Here is a 19,012-nt window from a genome sequence, read left to right as displayed (position 1 = left end):
CATTTGTGATGCCTGCATTCCCTCCCTGTCTGGTGTACTGAAACTTGCTGGCAGCCATCCCAGGACCTTTCAAGGAAGAGTACATGGACGTTTGCAGTAATTTATTTGCCACTGTTTGCAAACCCCTGAGAAATTACATTCCTGAGTTAAAATTTTAACTTCTTGCTAGACCATTGTAAGTAGTGACAATTAAAAACTATTGTTAAGGACATGGCAAAACTTGCCTGATCTTGGAAACCTGTTTGGCAATAGCAAAAACATTCCATGAAGACTTGTGGTCTCATCTCGCTACTCTCCTAGAGAGCAGTGTGGCTATGCCAGCAAGTGTTTATTTATTTAACTTGTAAAGCTGTCATTGCAGACAGATGTTATTGCAAGAATGACCCACCTGATTAATTTCTTCTGATAGCCAAAGGTTTCTTGCATACCATTTCCAAAAAAGAAAATGAGCTCAGAGGCATGTGTAGTCTTGTTAATTACCAGAATGTATCAATCTACATGTGTACAAAAAAACCCCCAAACCCCAAACCCATTGCTTTTCAAAGATGACCCCTTTCTGTAGGTACCATCCCCTAGACATTTGGATCTACTTCTATGATGAGAAACAGTGAACTTTTTCTTCCTTCTTTCTTCATTTGTACACAAGCCAATTCACAGGCAGAGGTCTTTTTAAAATTATAAAGCCTTTTTCAGTAGGATGTAAAACTTTAGAGTGAACAACAAAAGATAAATGCAAACAAGCATATGGGAAAAGCTAATGTTTAACTGATGGTTGGAACTGTTTACAACAGTATCTCTGAGGAGCTCTTCTAATATTATCAAGCAGATACATTGATGTTTTCAAAAATTTAAACTGTAGGATGAAGAGGTGTCCTTCAAACACATCTGAAAGCTTCTTATTATTCTTTTAGAGAGAAACCTATTTGTGTAGAAGTTCAACATAATTGTAGAGTATTAAATAACCCAATAACCAGTGATATCCTTTTAGAGATGTTTTATATTTGTAATAGCCAAATTATTATGACACTACAACATATTACAGCAATGCAAAAGGAATTATTTTAAAGGATATACTTTATTTGGTATGACCTGCTTTTTTCCTAAGAGTCTAGGATAAGCTTAAGGCTGAATATTCATACTTTCAGAGTTTCTAAAATGCAGCAATGGCTAGCAAACTTTTTTGAGTATATTTACAACTGCTGCAAAGGTTATTTGAAACATCTACTTGTCATATTTCCATGTAGGAGGTGTACACTGCAGTTTATACCTTATACAAGGCCTCTCATTTAAGGGTTTTGAAAATGTGAATGCGTGTCTTACCCCTTCTTTTCTGCCCTTTTCTGCCAGTCTGGGTTTCACTGCAATTCTATAGTTAACTTTTACTGGAGTGGTTAACAGCAAACCTCACCAAACCTATGTAGAATTAAATTTCAAACTTCGTGTGGTTATTAGTGAGACACACCTCATACCAGTATCTCACTTCAATAGTGAAAATAGAAATGCATTTAACTCAATGAGTTGCATCAGTGTTGTTGAGGTGTGAGATCAGATTTTGTAGATGGAATGGAGTTATCATACATATAGATGTAATGAACACACTCTTCATCTTTAAGGTTCTTGCAGGAGGTATCCAGGGAGGGATTGATCTGTATAAGTGTATATTGATGTGTATAAATACATGATGGGATGGAGTAAAGAAGGTGGAGCCAGAGTCTTTGTTGAAAGGACAAGAGGTACTTGACTCAAATTGTAACATAGGAAAACCTACTTATACATTAAAGAAAAAACAACTTTTTTTTTGTTTGTCCAGGAGGTGGTCAAACACATGTTGTCCAGAGACGTTGTGCAGTCTCCATCCTTGGAGATATTCAAAACCTGACTGGACATGGTCCCAAGCAACCTGCTGTTGGTGAACCTGCCTTGAGCAGGGGGGTTGGACTAGAGAAACTCCTGAGAAGCCTTCCCACTTCATCTATTCTGTGATTCTGTGAGTTTCAGCTATGCTATAATACTGTACTTCTTATTTCCTTGACCCTGATCCTTATCTTTGTAGATTATTGATTGTCAAATTAAGAAAACATACCATTTAAATATCATTTATCACATATCCCTGTTATCAGAATTGGTATTCAGCAACACTGCCTCTTAAGCTCAATTTTGTGGCACAATTTGGTATGGGCAGAGAGTTGGATAGGAGCAAAATCATTAGTGATTCATTTATACCATTTATATGACATGTTCTGAAAATGCTGTGAAAGATAGGCAGAGATTACATCAAATTGTTCTTATCTGCCTCAGGGCTGTTCTAACTAAGGATAAAAAATAAAACCCAAGCTGGAAGCAGAAACAGATATATATCTGAAATAAATGATGATATAATCTATTGCTCTCTTTGCTACAAGGTCATTCCAGTGCCTCTAAACATTCTTCAGAGATCCACAGAGTCTGTGTTTAAAACCCACCAAGCATTTCTAATTTAAGTACTTGTTAAAGTTATTCCCTACTCCTGACATCATCCAAGAACAAGACTTTAATCTTGTCAGAAGTTTAGGACTAAATAAAAATTCTTAACTGAATTTTTTTTTAAGGATTTGATTGTGGTGAGGTACTTTTGTCCAGAGGGCTGCTAACAGTCAGGGAATTTGGCCTTTAGTTTGAAGACAAAAGAAAAACTGTTATAAAACTTTTTTTCTTATTCCTGTAACCAGAACAACAAAAAAATCCTATTAAAATAAATCAAGTGTTAAAATAATAATGGGAAAACTCTTTATGTTTTTTTATAGTGTTTTGTTACACAAGAAGCTAAATTACATTTACACGAAATGGAGAAACCTTTATGCATCTGAATTTTCTGAGCACTACCAGATCAGACTGCTACCTCTAGCCTACATGATCAGCATCAATAAAGAAGCAAATGCTATTTTATATATACGTGGTCATTTAAATATATGGGGTACTAGGCCAAATATGATCTGAGAATCAAATCAAAACTGGAAAGCAGAACCAGTACAGGATCCAGGTTTCTAATCAGCTTCTATTAAAATCAAAACAGACCCTTTATTTCTTTTGTATACATGTCTGTTGGTGCCTAATCCAGCCTGGGAATAAGGGGGACACAGATCACATTTCACAGACCCCTAAATGAGATCAAACTGATCTCAGAAGTGACGCAGTGGCAGTTAGGTGATGTTTTTCACAAAACACGGGCTGTTGTGGTTGCCTGAAATTTCTGATGTGCCAAAAGGGAACAAAGAAAAGGGCTTCAGTTTTCACTGGGTGGGTGCTCAGGGCTTTATCGCAGATTCCTTTGAAGTGCTGAGCCCAAAATCAGAGACGGCCAACAGGTCTTGGAAACTGTATGCCAAGTTGGCTGTGCATCTGCTAATACATTGTATGTGACTGAGGTTATTCTCCTGCACAAAGGTCAACAGCCATGGGACAGCCCACATCCCTACCATTTATCTCTTACTCTGCAAGACAAGGTGGCCACATGTAAACTACCCACCAGGAATGGCAGCTGGCCTCTGCCAGCTCCTGGTTCACACCCAGCAATGACCTGGGAGAATGACACTTGGCTTAGGCCAAAACTAAGCAGAGACTAGGCTGACAATTTAGCAATATGGTGATTGGAATTCAGGGCCTGGGAACACTCCTTGACACTATTTGCCCTCATACAGATGCAGCCTATATATCCTTTTTAAGATCAAAGCCTCATCATTTGATAGCAAGTAAGTTACAAACACAGAATTAAAATCCTCTCTCCCATGCTTAACATAGGGGGGATGGGATTTGAGATGCAAATAAATGGTAGTTTGCACAGAATCAGAACTATGATTTGGGCATTACGATTTTAAAGTTATAAAGAAGAATGCACGTGAATACATAAGTTGGAAATGGAAGACAATATTAGCAAGACAACTCAAATAAAATATTTCACTTCAGATCTTCTGTGAAAACTACAGCAATTGTCATCCTGGAGAACCCCAACACAGCTCCTAGATCTGTACTTGCACACAAAGGGCAATTTTATCAGGCCCTTCAGTGCATGGTTACCCCAGAGCATGACTGTCTCTTTTAAATAGTGTTTCTTTATCATTATGGGTTTTTACTGCTAACTTAACATCCCTTTGCTTTACCATTTGGTGGATGATTTGAACTAACAGAAGGAAACAAGAAACATAACCCAGAAATATGTGCTTTGCTCAGTTACAGACAACGATGTTAAACCATAATAATGTTCCCCACCAACATAATGAAAAAGTGAGATGTTCACATCCTAAAAAACCAGCTGCACATACAGGTGTCTGCACCAGATGCTTCCCTAAGCACAATGTGATAAAAGTGATTATTCCTCACTCAACAGAGAACAATCCCTAAGCAGGGTATTTAAAGGAGGATGATAGTGCAGGTAATTAGGAGCCCCATGCCTTACACACAAAGCAAGGGCTTTAAGCGAGTGAAGCTGAGAACCATCTGTCCTTTACACATGGGCCTATGTTTTTATTTGCGAATTCATCATGACGATGGGCAGTTTTCAGTCTGATTTCTTAGGCGAGATTCTACTCAGTCAGAAAATGGTTAAGGATTAAATGACTTATCCCTGGTTTTAATAGGTGGTACCTTGCCCTGTGACTCCAACAGGAACACGGGCACCAGAATCTCATATCTGACCAATGGACATTTCTATGAGGAGTGAAGGAATATCCTGGTCTTGCCCCAAAGTATGTATATAGTGTCTTTTCCTACCTTTGGACTTCCTGTCATGGTAGCTCCTGCCTCGATAATGGTGGCCACTGTCTGTGTACAAATTCTCGAGATCTTCTTGCCAGGAGTCCGGGTTAAAGTGTTTGAGCAGATCCTCCACCGTGTCAAATGCAGCAATGGTCTGATCCAGTGCTTCCGCTGTGAGCGTAGGGTCAGTCACTGATGGAGAGGGATAGGATACCCCCTAAGAGTGACATACATCTCAGTGTACTTGGAATAAGTTACAGCACCACTTAGAACAACTGAAAACAGTTACTGAGAAACTTGTCTCATTATTGACTGAAACAGCTACTTTGGGCCATCTTTTGAAGTCCTTAGCTGGGCCAGGCTTTGTTATGCCTGTGTTTTCTTTGTGAAAGGAGAAGAAACACCAAGGACCTCCCAAGCAAATCCTGGAGGAGGTGCAGGGAGTGGAAGCACTGCCACTGCTGGACTGTCAACATGCACACCCACTCCTCAAAGGGGATGATGGTGTGCACATATACAAAGTTGTAATGGAAATGTCTTTTGAAATGACTGTGATGGACATGACCATAGAACAGAGGTGCCTTGTAGTGCTGGGCTGGTGCCTTCACAGCTCTGCCAGCTCTGCTGGTAAATCCATAATAGGCAGATCAGAAACCACAGCAGAGAAAGACAAAGGCAACAAGTCCACTAGACTGTCTTTCTTTCCCTGTCAATTTGGACAACAAATTTGGCTTGGTTAAAGACTTGAAAAGATGGCCATTTATTCTCAAGAATTCAATGTATTGTGAAACACCGATGAATGCCAATTGTCCCCCTCTTTTACCAAAAATACAAGTTACTAAGCAAACAAGAAAAAATGTGATATTTGGATCTCAGCAATGTAACAATGAATATTGGGGTTACCAACATAGTGATATCCACACAGTTATATCATAATATCAAATGGAATATTATTTCCCACCAGGAAGGGCCAGGTACCATTCTCTGAGCGTATATGGTTCCCACTGAACTTGTGGCACAACTGGACTTTGACAGAAAGATTGTAAAAATTTCATTTTTACTGGAGAGGACTTTAAACATTTTTAATAATAATTATTTAGTATGACAATTTTTCCCTTGTCCAAGCACAAAGGCTAATATTATGTGTAAAATATGTGCAAGAAAAACTATTAATGCAGATCTGTTACTTTATAAAGGACCACAATCAAAATACCTGATTTTGTCCAATGAGAAGCATAATATAGCACAAGAGTTGTTTGGATTTTGGTCTTAGAATTTAAAACATTGGAGGAAAAACCCTAGAAATCCTCTTCTCTCATGAAACCCAGCTCTGAAGTAATGTAGCAGAAATATGCCATTTAAAATTAATGGCTCCCCAAAATAATTTTTTTGCCTCATCTCCCAAGTAAACGCATATATTAAACTATTAATCTTTGTGATTAACTTCACTTGGTTGGGTAGTAATGGGAAGGTCAACTGATTTGAGTAAAGTTACTCACTTGTTTGCAGGATTGTGTCCTTCAATGCTTACCAAAATAGTTTTAAAGCATATATGTCTTCTAAAATAAAACAGTTGTCTTTAACAGTAAGTTATATCACAAAAGTAACAATCCTTGATATTTTACTGTGTATGTTTGCTGAAAGTATTAACAGTCCAAATTATTCAAAACAAGAAAGAGGAGAAATAGAAAACATTACAATAGTGCGGTGAAGAAAGCATAGCTGTGCTTCATTGCTTATAACGAACAGCACAAGAAGTTTCAGAGGGCACACTTGTGACTGCAATGCCTCTACAATGCAGTGCTGAATGAGACAAAGTGCAGATGGCTGTAAAAATTCATGACCCACTAAGAGAGAAGGCGTACCTCAAAGCATCTCTCCTGACTTCTAAGTGGCTTGGTATAGAGACCATCAGAGAGATGGGAGCGGCAGGAGTTGAAAAGCTCACACCAGCAAAATGAACACAGCATTGTTATCTAAAACAATGCTGCAGAAAAGACTGTGCTGCGGGTGGGTATTGTGCAGTGTGCTAACACAGTCTTCGAGGTTACAAAAGAAAAATGCACCCAAATGCTACTTGCTTACTGAGGAGTCATCTGTGACTGCAGCCCAACAGGGAAATGTCAGTCCCCAACTGCCTTTCAAAAGTGAGGGAGATGGTGCAAGGATGCTGAAGAAACAGCAGCATAAAAATCAGGCCATAGGTGTGTGGCTTAGATGATGCAAAATTTTTCTTCATGTGTTCAACTGTGCATTTCACTACAGAACTACAGGTCAGGTTGTGAATTTGCGGGGCATTTCAAACTCATACAAGCAGCAGGGATTCCCCATTTTCTTTTCATATAAAAGTTCCTACTCAAGAGATTTGTGCAACCTCGTTCACACACAGAAGAAAGCTTAACTTTTTCTCAGTGACAGCCAAGTCAGGAGGGATTATTTCAACAGCTCAGATAACCTGCTGGCAGGGACATCATGTGACAGGCCCAAAAGCAACTTCAAAGCCTGCCAACCCAACTGCTTCTCTTTTGACCTGCCAGGAACAAGGCGCTAGCTTTAGAAGATCTTGCGCTTGTTGTAATCTGGCTTCTGAGATTGCATCCAAAGAGAGGGCAAGAGGATGAGTGAAATGCAAGAAGCAATGAAGAGCAAAGATCTTCCATGTTATGTACCTCTTCTACGTTTCTTAAAAGCTCTGAACGCATTTTTCATTTCATGGGATACAAAGGTATCTTTTTTTTGTCAGTGCTCTTACCCTTAATTTCTGTTCCCCTGTTCTTTTCTATTTTCTATCTGTATTGTGAAGCTGACAGGGAGTTCAATGTGCATCACAGTTGTTTGTTGGTCATAACATTACTTCACAACTAATGGAAACTAACCTAATAAGGTGTGAATTTTGTTTCCTTTTTTTCTGGGTTTGTCATGCTGGGCTAAGGGCAGAAGTATTGGTCTTTGCTTTCTGAGAAAAAAAACCCAAAATATGATTCTGTGATATGACCTCAGACATGGAAGAAAGAATTTGCTCACTCTCAAATTTTCATTCTGAGTTGTAATGTATCCAGATCCTAAAATGAATCTTTGGGTTGCCTGTGGGTTTGAGGGGCAAAACTTAGATCTGCCATGTTAACTGAGTATCAGCAGAACAGTATGCCAGCTTGTCGGCAACTGACAGGTCTGAGTTTGTCCTTCCGTCCCTCAGGACCATAGCAGGATCCCTGAACCTTTCTCTCCTGAAGAATTTGAATGTCCTCAGACTTTTTCCTTAGTGCCTTTGGGAAAAATTACTCAACCTCTCCACCTTATTTTCCCTCAGGATAAGAGAGGGCTAGTGGGTGCAATGCATGCCCGGTGGAAAAAGGTATGTTTTATTAGACGGGGGATGGTATGGCAAAACCCAATGAAACTGGGGTTCTCCTTCTGGTTTAGCTGTAGGTCTCCATGTGACCTTGGGCATCAGCTTGCTACCTGTAATATTTGTACTGAACTTCCCGACCTGTAACACATTAACAACAACTTTTCAGAAACAAATAGATGTGAAAGATAATTAAACTTTTTTTTTCAGTACAAAAAGAATACTGGATTATTGTTTGGTGTATTGTGTATCTTAAAATGTTAAGGAGGATAACTAACATGGCGTTTACCACATACTAGATCTCATTTTCATAGTTACCTGATGAGGGAGCCCTAGGCTTACATTTTTAAACATCAGCCTACCATTTTTTTAAACAAAATATTCTATCACATAGATTTTTTTTTTGCAACACCATATTAGAATGAAAAATGAGTTTATGTCTTTCAGTAAAACAGTGTTTTAGCATCTCCTGCTTGGCACATCCAGTGGATTTCAGCCCTGCTAACATTACTACTCAGGACTTCCAGCACAATTAGTTCAAGGCTACCAATGCATTGTATCAAGAAGGAAAAGTGTCATTTGCAAACTCAGAGGCAAACACGAGTGAGATTGGCTTAACTTCTTCCAATTTTGGCAATACAGAATTTTCTCTCACTGCCTGGCTTGGACACTAATCAGTAGAATTTACCTGTATTTTATTTACTGCTCCTCCACTGGCAACTCCTGGTAGCTACTTTAACAAATATGCCATCACTAAACCCTCTTCCATGAATGCTCCAAAGATTGGCCTCAAGTCTGCTTTGAGCACTTGTCCTCATCTCATGTGTTTTAAGAGTTTACAAGAGCTGTGGCATGGTGCTGACCAGCCAGCAGAGTACACAGAAGAGGACTGCCCATATTACAAATTCTGATGCTACATTGCTACTCCCCAGCATTTAACTTGGGAAATGAAAGAGGGGATGGATTTTTGGCCAATGATACAAATCAAATGTAATGAAGAGAAAAATTGAATTTTATACTGGATTACTTGTTTTCCTTATTTTTTTTCCCCGTCACATTTCACTGCTGAATATGGAGACTTCAGAGAGTAGATTTTATTACAAACACTTAAAAAAAAAATCTCAGTATTGACGATGAAAAGCTAGATCCATTTTCCTGCCAGCCTGTTTTAAGTATAGTCTTCTATTTATGTCAAGATATTTTACAATTGAAGATCGTAAGGAGTTTATATCTTGTATTTTCATCTTGGCAGGATGAGTTTGAAAGCAAGAAAAGTTTCCCAATGGCTATCTCATGTGGTTACAACAGCTGATGGCATATCCTGAAACTTTTATCCTTAAAAACACACTGGTTGACTCCAGTATGGGTTGGATAAACACTTATTTCATCCTCTGCCAAAGGTGAATATATGGTTCCTCGGTGCAGGTGCCATTTCAGTGAGTTGGATTCAAGCCATCCTGTCAACCCATCCATGGGCAAAATAGTAACAAATTACTTACTGAGACAGAGCTTGTGACTGACTCCCAGTTGGTTTCTGAGGCTGCATGTTGGAAATCATCCTAAGGGGAAAAACCCACAGTAAAAATCATCATTAAGGCAATGTCCTAAATTAACTGCAGAATCTAAAGTATGTTTCGGCATTCAACATCTGTCACCTTTTTCAACCCTCTTTAATGCAAGAGGCCATTGCCATGTGTCATTACTAAATAATACTACTTCCATTCAGGTTCCTCCATTTTCATTGTTTATAAACTAGCTCCTTGTGAGCTTGCTGGGGCAAGAATAGGTATTATTATTATTTGTAATATGATATACGCTGCTTTGCATAGCAGGACCTAATCTGGTCAAGGCCATTACATTTATCTTCCAACATAAACATTAAACACCAATTCTGTATTTCTACAATTGGAGTATTAATGATGTCCCCAAAACTGATCCGTTCTGGAAAGACTGTGGACATGCTAATACCCTGGTACTACTTAGCCAAGGTGAAAAGCAGGGTAATCTAATCCATTTGAAATGTAGTCCTGACATGACTGTACTGCTTTTGGTGCTTGTGCTGAACAGGACTTGATCATCTGTGCAGAGCATTGAATGGCACTATGTCCTTTACATCAGGCACAGTACATTCACATTAGAAGTGTCATCGCACAAAACCTCTGGGCATTTATGATTCATTTGAGCACAGGGATGGGATTCATCTCATCTACCTTTGGACATCTACAAAGCAAACATCTAAGCTAGTCGCTCTTGTTTCCCTTTACAGTCAACTAAAAGTAGCAATTTTAGGGTGCAAATAATCTCATCTATTTTAGAAGCTTAATTTGGGATGACATTGCATCCTAAAAACGCTTTTTTCTCTCCATTGTCTATAAAGTGAGCCTGTGAGGACTAGCTTAGACACAGATGTCAAAATTGTAGATATTGATATGTGGTCACCCGAATCCCAATCTACATGTCTGACCAGCGATGGGCAATCATTACTTAAATAATGAAGAAGCCATTTCTTTAATCTTTTGGCAGTTTTACTAATTTCCAGCTGGAATAATTAAACCATGAAAAATGGAAAAAAAGGCAGCATTACAGAATGGTTAATAAACACACACATGCAGTGAATAGCTAATGAACAGCATGAATAGGCAGGTAAGGAAAGTGGACTGAAGTGACAGCATATCAAGTTTTTAATTTCTAATAAAAGAATTTATAATGAAAGGATTTAAAGAAGATGGATTAATGCCTGGGCTCACCATTTACACTGACTCAGTATCTGCTGTACATTTTTTAAGTTGGCAACTGAAAGTGAAAATGGAAGGGCAGCTGCTCAGCTGATGCTCTCTAGAGTCCATGCTGCATTGGACCGTACATATATGCATATATTCAATTATTTCTTAGGAATGGAAAAGAGAAAATTGATCACATATTATGCTAATTCGTCAGTAAAATTCTCCTTTAGTCAAGAAGGAACAGAGATGTTTTCAGATCCAGACTCAATATACGTGGTAATTTAATGTTTTTCATTTGCTATAGAAAAATAGTCAAGTGTCTCAAAAGTCACAAAATTGTTTATTCAATATCGTTACTGTTTCTTCTTCCTTAAAATGTTATTTCCTCTCAAATTTCAGGAAGCAAAACTTTAGTGATTTATTCAGTACTTCAGATTAGTAGAAGTTAAGAAACGCTATCACACTGTAGTGTCCCTAAGTGACCACTGAATCTGCAGGGCTATTAAAAAATTAATAATTGAAGTAGTCAATTTCTTCTAGGAATACAGAAGCGAAACATTATTGGTGAAATTTTTAATGCAGTTTTTTTTATAAACAGTAAAGAGATCTGCAAATGCTATGATCAGGTCATAAATAATACAGGAGCAGTGGGCTACCTTGGCCACATTCTCTACACATTTGGTTGCCCAGTTCTTGACAAGTCACGATTTAAAGTACATAAAAATGGATTTGAAAAGCTCATGGATCCTCTGGTAATGGTTGCCAGTTGCAAAACTTGGAAATAATTTCCTCTCTGTCATTAGCTTCCATTTAGCACTTCCAAAAAAAGTGGCATTGAGTTCTGAGGCATTATTTTAAAACAGAAACAATCTGCCTCATTGAATGTCTGGAGAAGACTGTAGGCAAGGAATAATTTTGTGTTTGAAGTGACGGTCCCCTTTTGTTATCTAATTGTAGATATCAAAACCGTATCTTTAGTCTATGATTCTTTGAGACGGTTGATGCCAGGGAACCCCTCCAAAACCCTGAGAAAGACATGTGTACCACCTGCTTCTTGGATCTCAAACCTGATGACTGCACATTTTGACTCTGATTATATTTCATCTGCATAAACTATTCACAACTATATGGCTTTGTTCCACCATTACTCAAGGCAGCTGCAGTCATTCTTGGCTTCTTGGAGCTTTCAACCTCTACAGTTTGAAGATTATTATTATCTATGACTTCTGCTTGCAGCTATTTCAAGTAATAATATCAAAGTGGTTCTCATCATTACAAAATCCTCTCCTCCATTCTCACCATTGCCCCCAGCAGAACCTGAAGGACAAATCTATTTTCAGTGCTATCTGTTCAATTCATACTACCTTGTTTATGTGAATTTGCATGTGATCACTTGGCTATTGTTTTCTTCATTACTTAAAATGACATTAAAACTTTTAGTTAAAACATAAAAAAAATATTACATGTTTTTTAGCTGAAAACTGGAAAAACAGGGTGGTAATAATCTGGCTACATCACCCTGACAACAGTGCTTTTATTTTCGTATGTGTGTCATGGTAACATAACAACATCACATGAGACTTCGGCAAAGTATTGCATTAACTGTTCTACAAGCAGCAAAAATACAGGAAAAACAACAGGGCTACCCATCACCTTCTGATAGCAGCTACTTTTATTGAAGAAAATCGACTTCCATACCTCAACTTCCAAAATTACACTTCAGCAAGACAAATCTTGAGTCAGTCCTTAGAGTTAGATATGTAAGGACATGGATATATTGTTCTTGGCTCTGTTTCAGACAAAGATAAACTACTCTCTCCTTCACAGACTGACTTTGTCTATAGCCTTTCTCACACCACTCATCTCCAATAAGTGACACAGAGTCATGGGGAATACTCTTTGTTTCACCTAGGGCTTTCACGAGTGGAGATCATGAGGCAAAATCACTGCTATCAAGTATATATGAGACTGCAGAGCCCAATAGCACTGGTTGCTGAGGAAGAAGGTTTGCAGCCTGGGGGTCCGTGACCTGCAGCAGCACAGGCTCTGCTGGGCTCAAGCCATGGGGTTTGGCAGGGTCAGTAGGAACAGGGAGGCATCAGGAAGACACACCAGGGATGAGGCTGCGAAGCTTGCCAGTTTGAGAAGCATGTTGTCCATGACTCACTCTGCTGTACCACAAATATGGCAAACATGTTAGTCCTCCCAGCCATGCTGAATTACTGCCTGGTCCTCAAATTAAAAGCAAGAAGCACTTTCTAACATTTCTGTGATTCTTCATTTCTTACATACTTTCTCACTGTAGGCCAGTCTTTTGTCAGCTTGGTGCTTGTCATCTATGAGGCAGGATGCCTGGGAGAGGCAATAATTGCCACAGGATGGGCACAAGACACAGGCAGCTCTCTCCAGTGAAAAGAAGCAGCTCCATATGTCTATACGCTCCTCTCTAAACTGTTTCTCCTAATCTACAGGTCTCTGGGGTGATTGGATTAGGTTTGGTCAAAGATTGTTTATCTGCCAAACCAACTATAAGCTATGGCTAATAAAAGCTGAGGTGACGCTCTCCACTTCAGGGTGTGGGAAAAGGTTCACAAAAGAGTTGTGGTTAAGAAAAGCCCAGACAGCATCCTAGACTGATGTTTAGGGCCTACCGGTTTAATAAGGTCCTCCCTTGAAGGAGCAACCTTCTCTACTGTGACCTTGTCATGGGAGTAGGAGAGAAGTGAGGGAGGGAAAGGTAAAAATGCAGGCATGTCCCTGGGGCAAGTAAACATGAGAAAGAGGAAGAAAGAAACAAACTAAGGAAAAATTAACACAGAAAAGCTGAAAGTGTTGGACTCTGTCTGTGGTCACCCCATTTGTGGTATTTAGACACCATAGCTATAAAAGAGAAGCAGCTTCTAGAAATTTGCAGAAGAACAGGGCTAAGGGATGTACTGAGGCACAGAGCAGATTCTGCAAAAGCAAATCAGAGGTGAAATGGGGCATGTTCAAAAAGGTCCAGTACAGAAACAAAAAGAAGTCGGGATCTCTCACTGAAATGTAAGCATCAGGGAGTAGGACAGTGGAAGGTCTCTAAGGAAAATATAGGGTAAATTACAACTTGAAGAAGAAGTGATGAAATTATCCTAACATTTAAATTAAGAAAAGGAAACTCAATGATAACTATTTTTGAACAATAGTCAACATGCATCTATTGCATTCAGCATTGTTTGCAGACAGGTAGCTGATAAGCAGATAAACTTGCACTTGTAGTTAGCAATAATAATTATAATAATCTAGAAATAAGGTCTTTCTTTTTTTCCCTGTAACAAGCAATAGTACCAATATTTTCTCTGATCATTGAATTTCTAAATATTACATTTTATATACAAAGTGACAGGTATATCAAGCAAATACACCCCAAACTCAGAACACACTGTGTAACAGCAAAGGTGTTAGGTAAGTAAGAGGCAAAAGAAAAGTCAGTTCCATTCTAAAAAATGCTGTGATAAATACTCAAGTTTGTATACTTCCACTGATTATTTATAATTTCTTATGTAGCATTTTAGTACACTCCAATTTCTATTGTTAAAGATAAATAAAAGCATAGAGATGTACACTTTGAAATATCTTTTTCTTTTACCATACTTTCAATCCATCACATTGCTAGGTTTCATTTTCATATCCATATCAGAATGGTATTTATTACCACTTCTCCTAAGGATGCTGAAAGATACCTATTTTCCTACAAAAGGCTACTCACTAGGAAGTCAGAGGCTGCATTTTTCTTACCTACAGTAATGGCCAAACCACTGCTCTGTTCAATTTTGGTGACCAGGCTTTAAAATAAAAGATGCTGAATTTGGAAAGCATGCAACAATGATTATTCATAATCTGGAAATCATGCCTTGCAATGAAACACTAAATGGAGGCTGGTGTCTTTCAAGAAGATTAGAGGTAACTTAACCTTGTCTCTCCAGATAATAACCTGTAGTTAGCTACAAGAGGCCGTTACCAATGTCAGCAAGCTCTTTTATCTAGCAGTGCAAACATTTAACAAAATCAGGTGGCTGTAATCTGAAGGCAGTAATATTCAAAGTGGAAGTACAAGCAAATTTTACCACTGAAGGCAACTATTACTGGAACAGATAAGAAATGAACAAATAACTTTACCCATACTGAATTTTTGTTGTCTATGTTTTGTTGTCATCCTAAAAGGCAGGCCATCCATGACACCACTATTTTAAAGTCAGTAACAAAAGGTGAGACAGCCACCAAAGTGTCTGATCCCAAATGTGATAGTATGATTCTTGCCCTTTAAAAAAAAGACATAAATTGAGCTTCTGAAGCCCAGTTGCCACTACATATCAGTAGCTACAACCTTATCAGTTATGACTAAGTTAATACTAGTGCAAAATGACATATAAAATCACTCTTGATTTGTTCTGACACATTTACTAGCTATAATTGAGCAGGAAGAACAAGATACTTAAAATTTCAAAAGTTTAAAGCTGTAACAATATTTTAGGTTAACTGCAGTTTAATACATTTATTTATGAAAATTGAAGTAAAACTGAAGCAGAAAAATATATTTAATAACAGTTACGTTTGGTCAATAGTTCTCTTCATCCTTCACCTGGTTTTGGAATTAGGCATTGGTGGGTGTGTATTATTAGAGTGCCCAAGACACTGGCATTTAAATGATCTCTCTAAAAAGCCAGATAATACTTGTGCAAACGAGACAATAGCTATGCCTTTGAAAAATCAGATGTCATCTAACACTACACTGCCCATGAACACCCTCTTTGATGCACATACCCGCAAGAGAGTGCACAGGACTTCACTGCCATGCTGTGCAAATTGTGCATTACCTTTAATTCTTCTATTTATCACAAAGGCCTGTCCTTATATCTCCATGTGCAAGAGATTTCATTTGCTAATACCTACTCTGGTGCATACTGCACGTAAGGAATTGTAAACAAAATATAAATCAAATAACATTCATTGTAAATACTCTGCAATCCCTCCTTTGCCATTTTTACATGAATGGCAAATTTTACTTCTGCAATTAAACACTGGGACACAAAACGTGACAGGCTCTTCCAGGTCATCACTTCCAAAACCCTCAGACTGGTTGGCTGTTTCCAAGCTATATTTATCTTAATTGTACTTATGTAAGTGCCAGCTTTGTCCTTTTCTTCCTCTCCCAAGTTTGCTTCCTGCAGTACTTCTGAAGAGATGTTACATCTCCTGTCAGCATCCGTTTTATTACACTAAGTAAGCCAAGTTGTCTTGGCCCTCAGTAAGAAATGTCCTCTTTTCCCCCGACTGTCCTGTAGCTGTTCCCTGAACACAGTCCAAGAAAGATGTGGTTGCTCTGTACTATGGGGACCAAAACTGTACAAAGTATTCCAGAAAAGATGCAACTACCGCCTCATTGGTCCTATGCCTAGTACACCCAGAAACTTTCTTCTCCCCTCTTTGCTAACCAGTGAGATGACATGTAACAGCAAATATTTTTGTTAATAATCTCTATATGAGTGACTTCTTTGCTCTTTTTGGGCTGTTGCTTTTCACTGCAAATCAATTCTCCAGTGCTCAAGGTCACCCAGTTCTCCTTCTCAATACTCTGATTTTCTCATTCATGAGCAACGCACTTCAGCTCTGTGTGCATTGCAAAAGCCATTAAAATGCTACTCTGAGAGGCTGTGCTCTGGTCCCTAAAAAACCCTGAAAATAAAACCAATCATAAGACCAATCCTTTAGAAACTCCCATTAGCGAGTTCTCCCTGGCTGGATACTCCCTTTTGCATTACAGTACACTGTCTCCCCTTTGACTGCCTTGCGGCTCTTTTATTAATTGCCATCTCCTCCAGGGTAAGTGATTGTTTCCTGCATGGCACTGGGTGAGATGCTCCTCTGAAGTCCAATTAGATTTGCTATATAGCATTTCCTTCCCCTCTAGCCTATCCTCCAGTCTGGCATGAACTTCTTTGATAAAAGACACATGGAGTTTTTTTCTAGTTTCCTGTATCTTTCACCACCTTCTCTGCTGATAAGTGCCCTGTAAGTTTTCTAGGTCAGACTAACGAGCAGGCACTTGCCCTGGCCACTCTCCTGCCGTTGACGTTATAGGCTACCACTGCATTTACTGTTTCCCTGTAAGCACCGGCTCACCTTATTGCATCCAGGGATGCAAGCCAGGTGCGTTAAGCTAAGACTGTGGCTGCTCCCTTTATGTTACTATTGTATAGAGAGACAGACTAACTTTCAGCAGTGACTCTTCGTGCCTTATGGTCTACAGTGCCCATCTCTTGGCAGTGACAGTGGAGGGTGCTGAAGGCAATTGGGCTCCTTGCTCACCTTGGTTCAGTGTTTAAGCACACCTGGGCCACGGTGCCAGCCCATTTTGCAGAGCTTGCTGGTCCCCCAGTGATGCCCCATGCCAGCTCTTCCAGGGCAGTGGGGAGCGGACAGCAAGAGGGGTCCTGGTCAGTGTGATGCTGCGCATCAGAATGGCGTTGGGGAGCTGCCAGGTGAAAAAGAGCTTGGGAGGAGTGACCCCAGGAGCCAAAAACTTGCTCCCAGGTCAGAGTCCAGTGCCCTTGAGAGGACTGCCACACTGACTGACAGGTTTTTGGAAGCAGCCTCCCTGGTAATAGGTGAATCTGCCCTGAGCAAAACTGAAAAAGCTGACACTTCACTTGCCCGGCAGTGTCCAGGTGGGCAAAAAAGTCTTTCAGAGTTAACAGAAGGCAGCGACAGCTGGTTATTTCAGGCCCTCCTTCTTAGTGTGACTCATACCAAATGGGAATGTACTGAGAGGCCCCAGTACTAGGGTTAGAAGGAAAAATATTAATGAAAGAAAACCTCCTAGGAGCAAGCTATTAATTTTCTGCCTTCTTTCCACTTCATTTTTTACCTATTTTTTATAGATTTAAGCACACTCTATAATCAGTGGAAAATAATAATTAACAAATATAGCCTAATTTCATTTAATATTCCAAGTTTTCCATTGTTCTACCAGGAGGATCTGCTAAGTACTCTGACATGCATGCTCACATTTTCAGATGTGATTTAGGAGAAACATGGGAGGAATAATAATAATAATGAAAAACTCTGATGGAGCTAAGCAAATTTAATTCCAAAGCTGAGGACACAGTGTAAAAAGGTACCAGTAAGGGACATTAGCTGTCCTAGCAGCAATCCCAGCCTATTGATTTTTTGTGAAGGATCCATTTGTTTTTGAGCTCTTTCCCAGAGGATGCCGTTTAATTCTGCAGCAAGCATGCAGCAGGAGCATGTGTTATGTTTCACAGATAATGCAAAGCAAAACAATTTGTTCACCCTCCTGCTTTGACTGGAAGGCATTGCGTTTTCTAGGACAACAAAAAAGGACTACTATACAAACTTTCTAAGATGATAACAATAATCATAAAAATAGAAAGAATACATAATCTCTGAAGAATACAAGAACCATTTTCTCTTAGCTTTTCCAGGTTTTTGATGGGATCAAAAGCAGCTGATTTATTGCAAACAGCATGGGGTACTGCTTACTGGGAATTTCTTTTAACTTGAGTTTCATCAAACAGCTAGAGTAAGGAAAAAATCCTATTCAGACTAGACTTCCAGCCCCAGATCTATTCCTAAAAAATGCCATTGCTGTTAAAACTAAATACAAGTACCTTAGGAACAGTCACACTTCTTATTTCTCTTATGCATTATTCTTACAAATATCAATTATAAGTAACACTACGAACAAAGACTAGGTAAAAAGAAAACACCTTACATTTGCCACATTTTTGTAAACAATTTCACTAAACCATGTTATCAGTTTTGGGATTATCTTACCAAAAGCCAGCCTGGGAAACCCTTCTAAACACCAAACTGAGACCATTATCTCAGGACCAGGAAGGTGTGTACTGGGTCAGAATTAGTATGTGACACATTTTATATAAATTCTGACTAAATACAAGCATAACCAAATAGACTAAGGATGGCTGTAGAATTACAATAGGCTAAATATTTTTCAAGCAATGAAAATCAAGGGAACAGGTTTTTTCAGTTTTGTACTAATGACCTGGAAAATGTCACAGAAGTTGAAGCTGGGGAAAAAAAAAAACGTTGGGAAAAGAAAATAAAAAGAAGTTGTAAACACCATTTAATACAAAGAAATATGCTGGGACTACCAGAGGTCAGAAGCAGAGGCAGAAAAGAAAAATAAGCT

The 19,012-nt window shown here is 38.9% G+C and overlaps 1 protein-coding gene across 4 annotated transcripts in view; it reads right to left on the bottom strand.

Annotated features, from left to right (window-relative positions):
• Window positions 1-19,012, bottom strand: part of PDGFD (platelet derived growth factor D) — a 148,560-nt gene that overhangs the window by 24,423 nt on the left and 105,125 nt on the right. For all 4 annotated transcript variants that reach the window (XM_075050023.1, XM_075050022.1, XM_075050025.1 and 1 more), the window contains 2 exons: window positions 9,580-9,639; window positions 4,747-4,948 (listed from right to left, as the gene is read on the bottom strand). In XM_075050023.1, the coding sequence (XP_074906124.1) occupies window positions 4,747-4,948; window positions 9,580-9,639 (262 nt within the window). The remainder of the gene's footprint in view (window positions 1-4,746; window positions 4,949-9,579; window positions 9,640-19,012) is intronic.

Source organism: Buteo buteo, chromosome 18 (assembly GCF_964188355.1).
Source record: "Buteo buteo chromosome 18, bButBut1.hap1.1, whole genome shotgun sequence".
Lineage (NCBI taxonomy): Eukaryota > Metazoa > Chordata > Aves > Accipitriformes > Accipitridae > Buteo > Buteo buteo.
The sequence above is the reverse complement of the archived record's forward strand: the minus strand, read 5'-3'. Positions and strand labels throughout refer to the sequence as shown.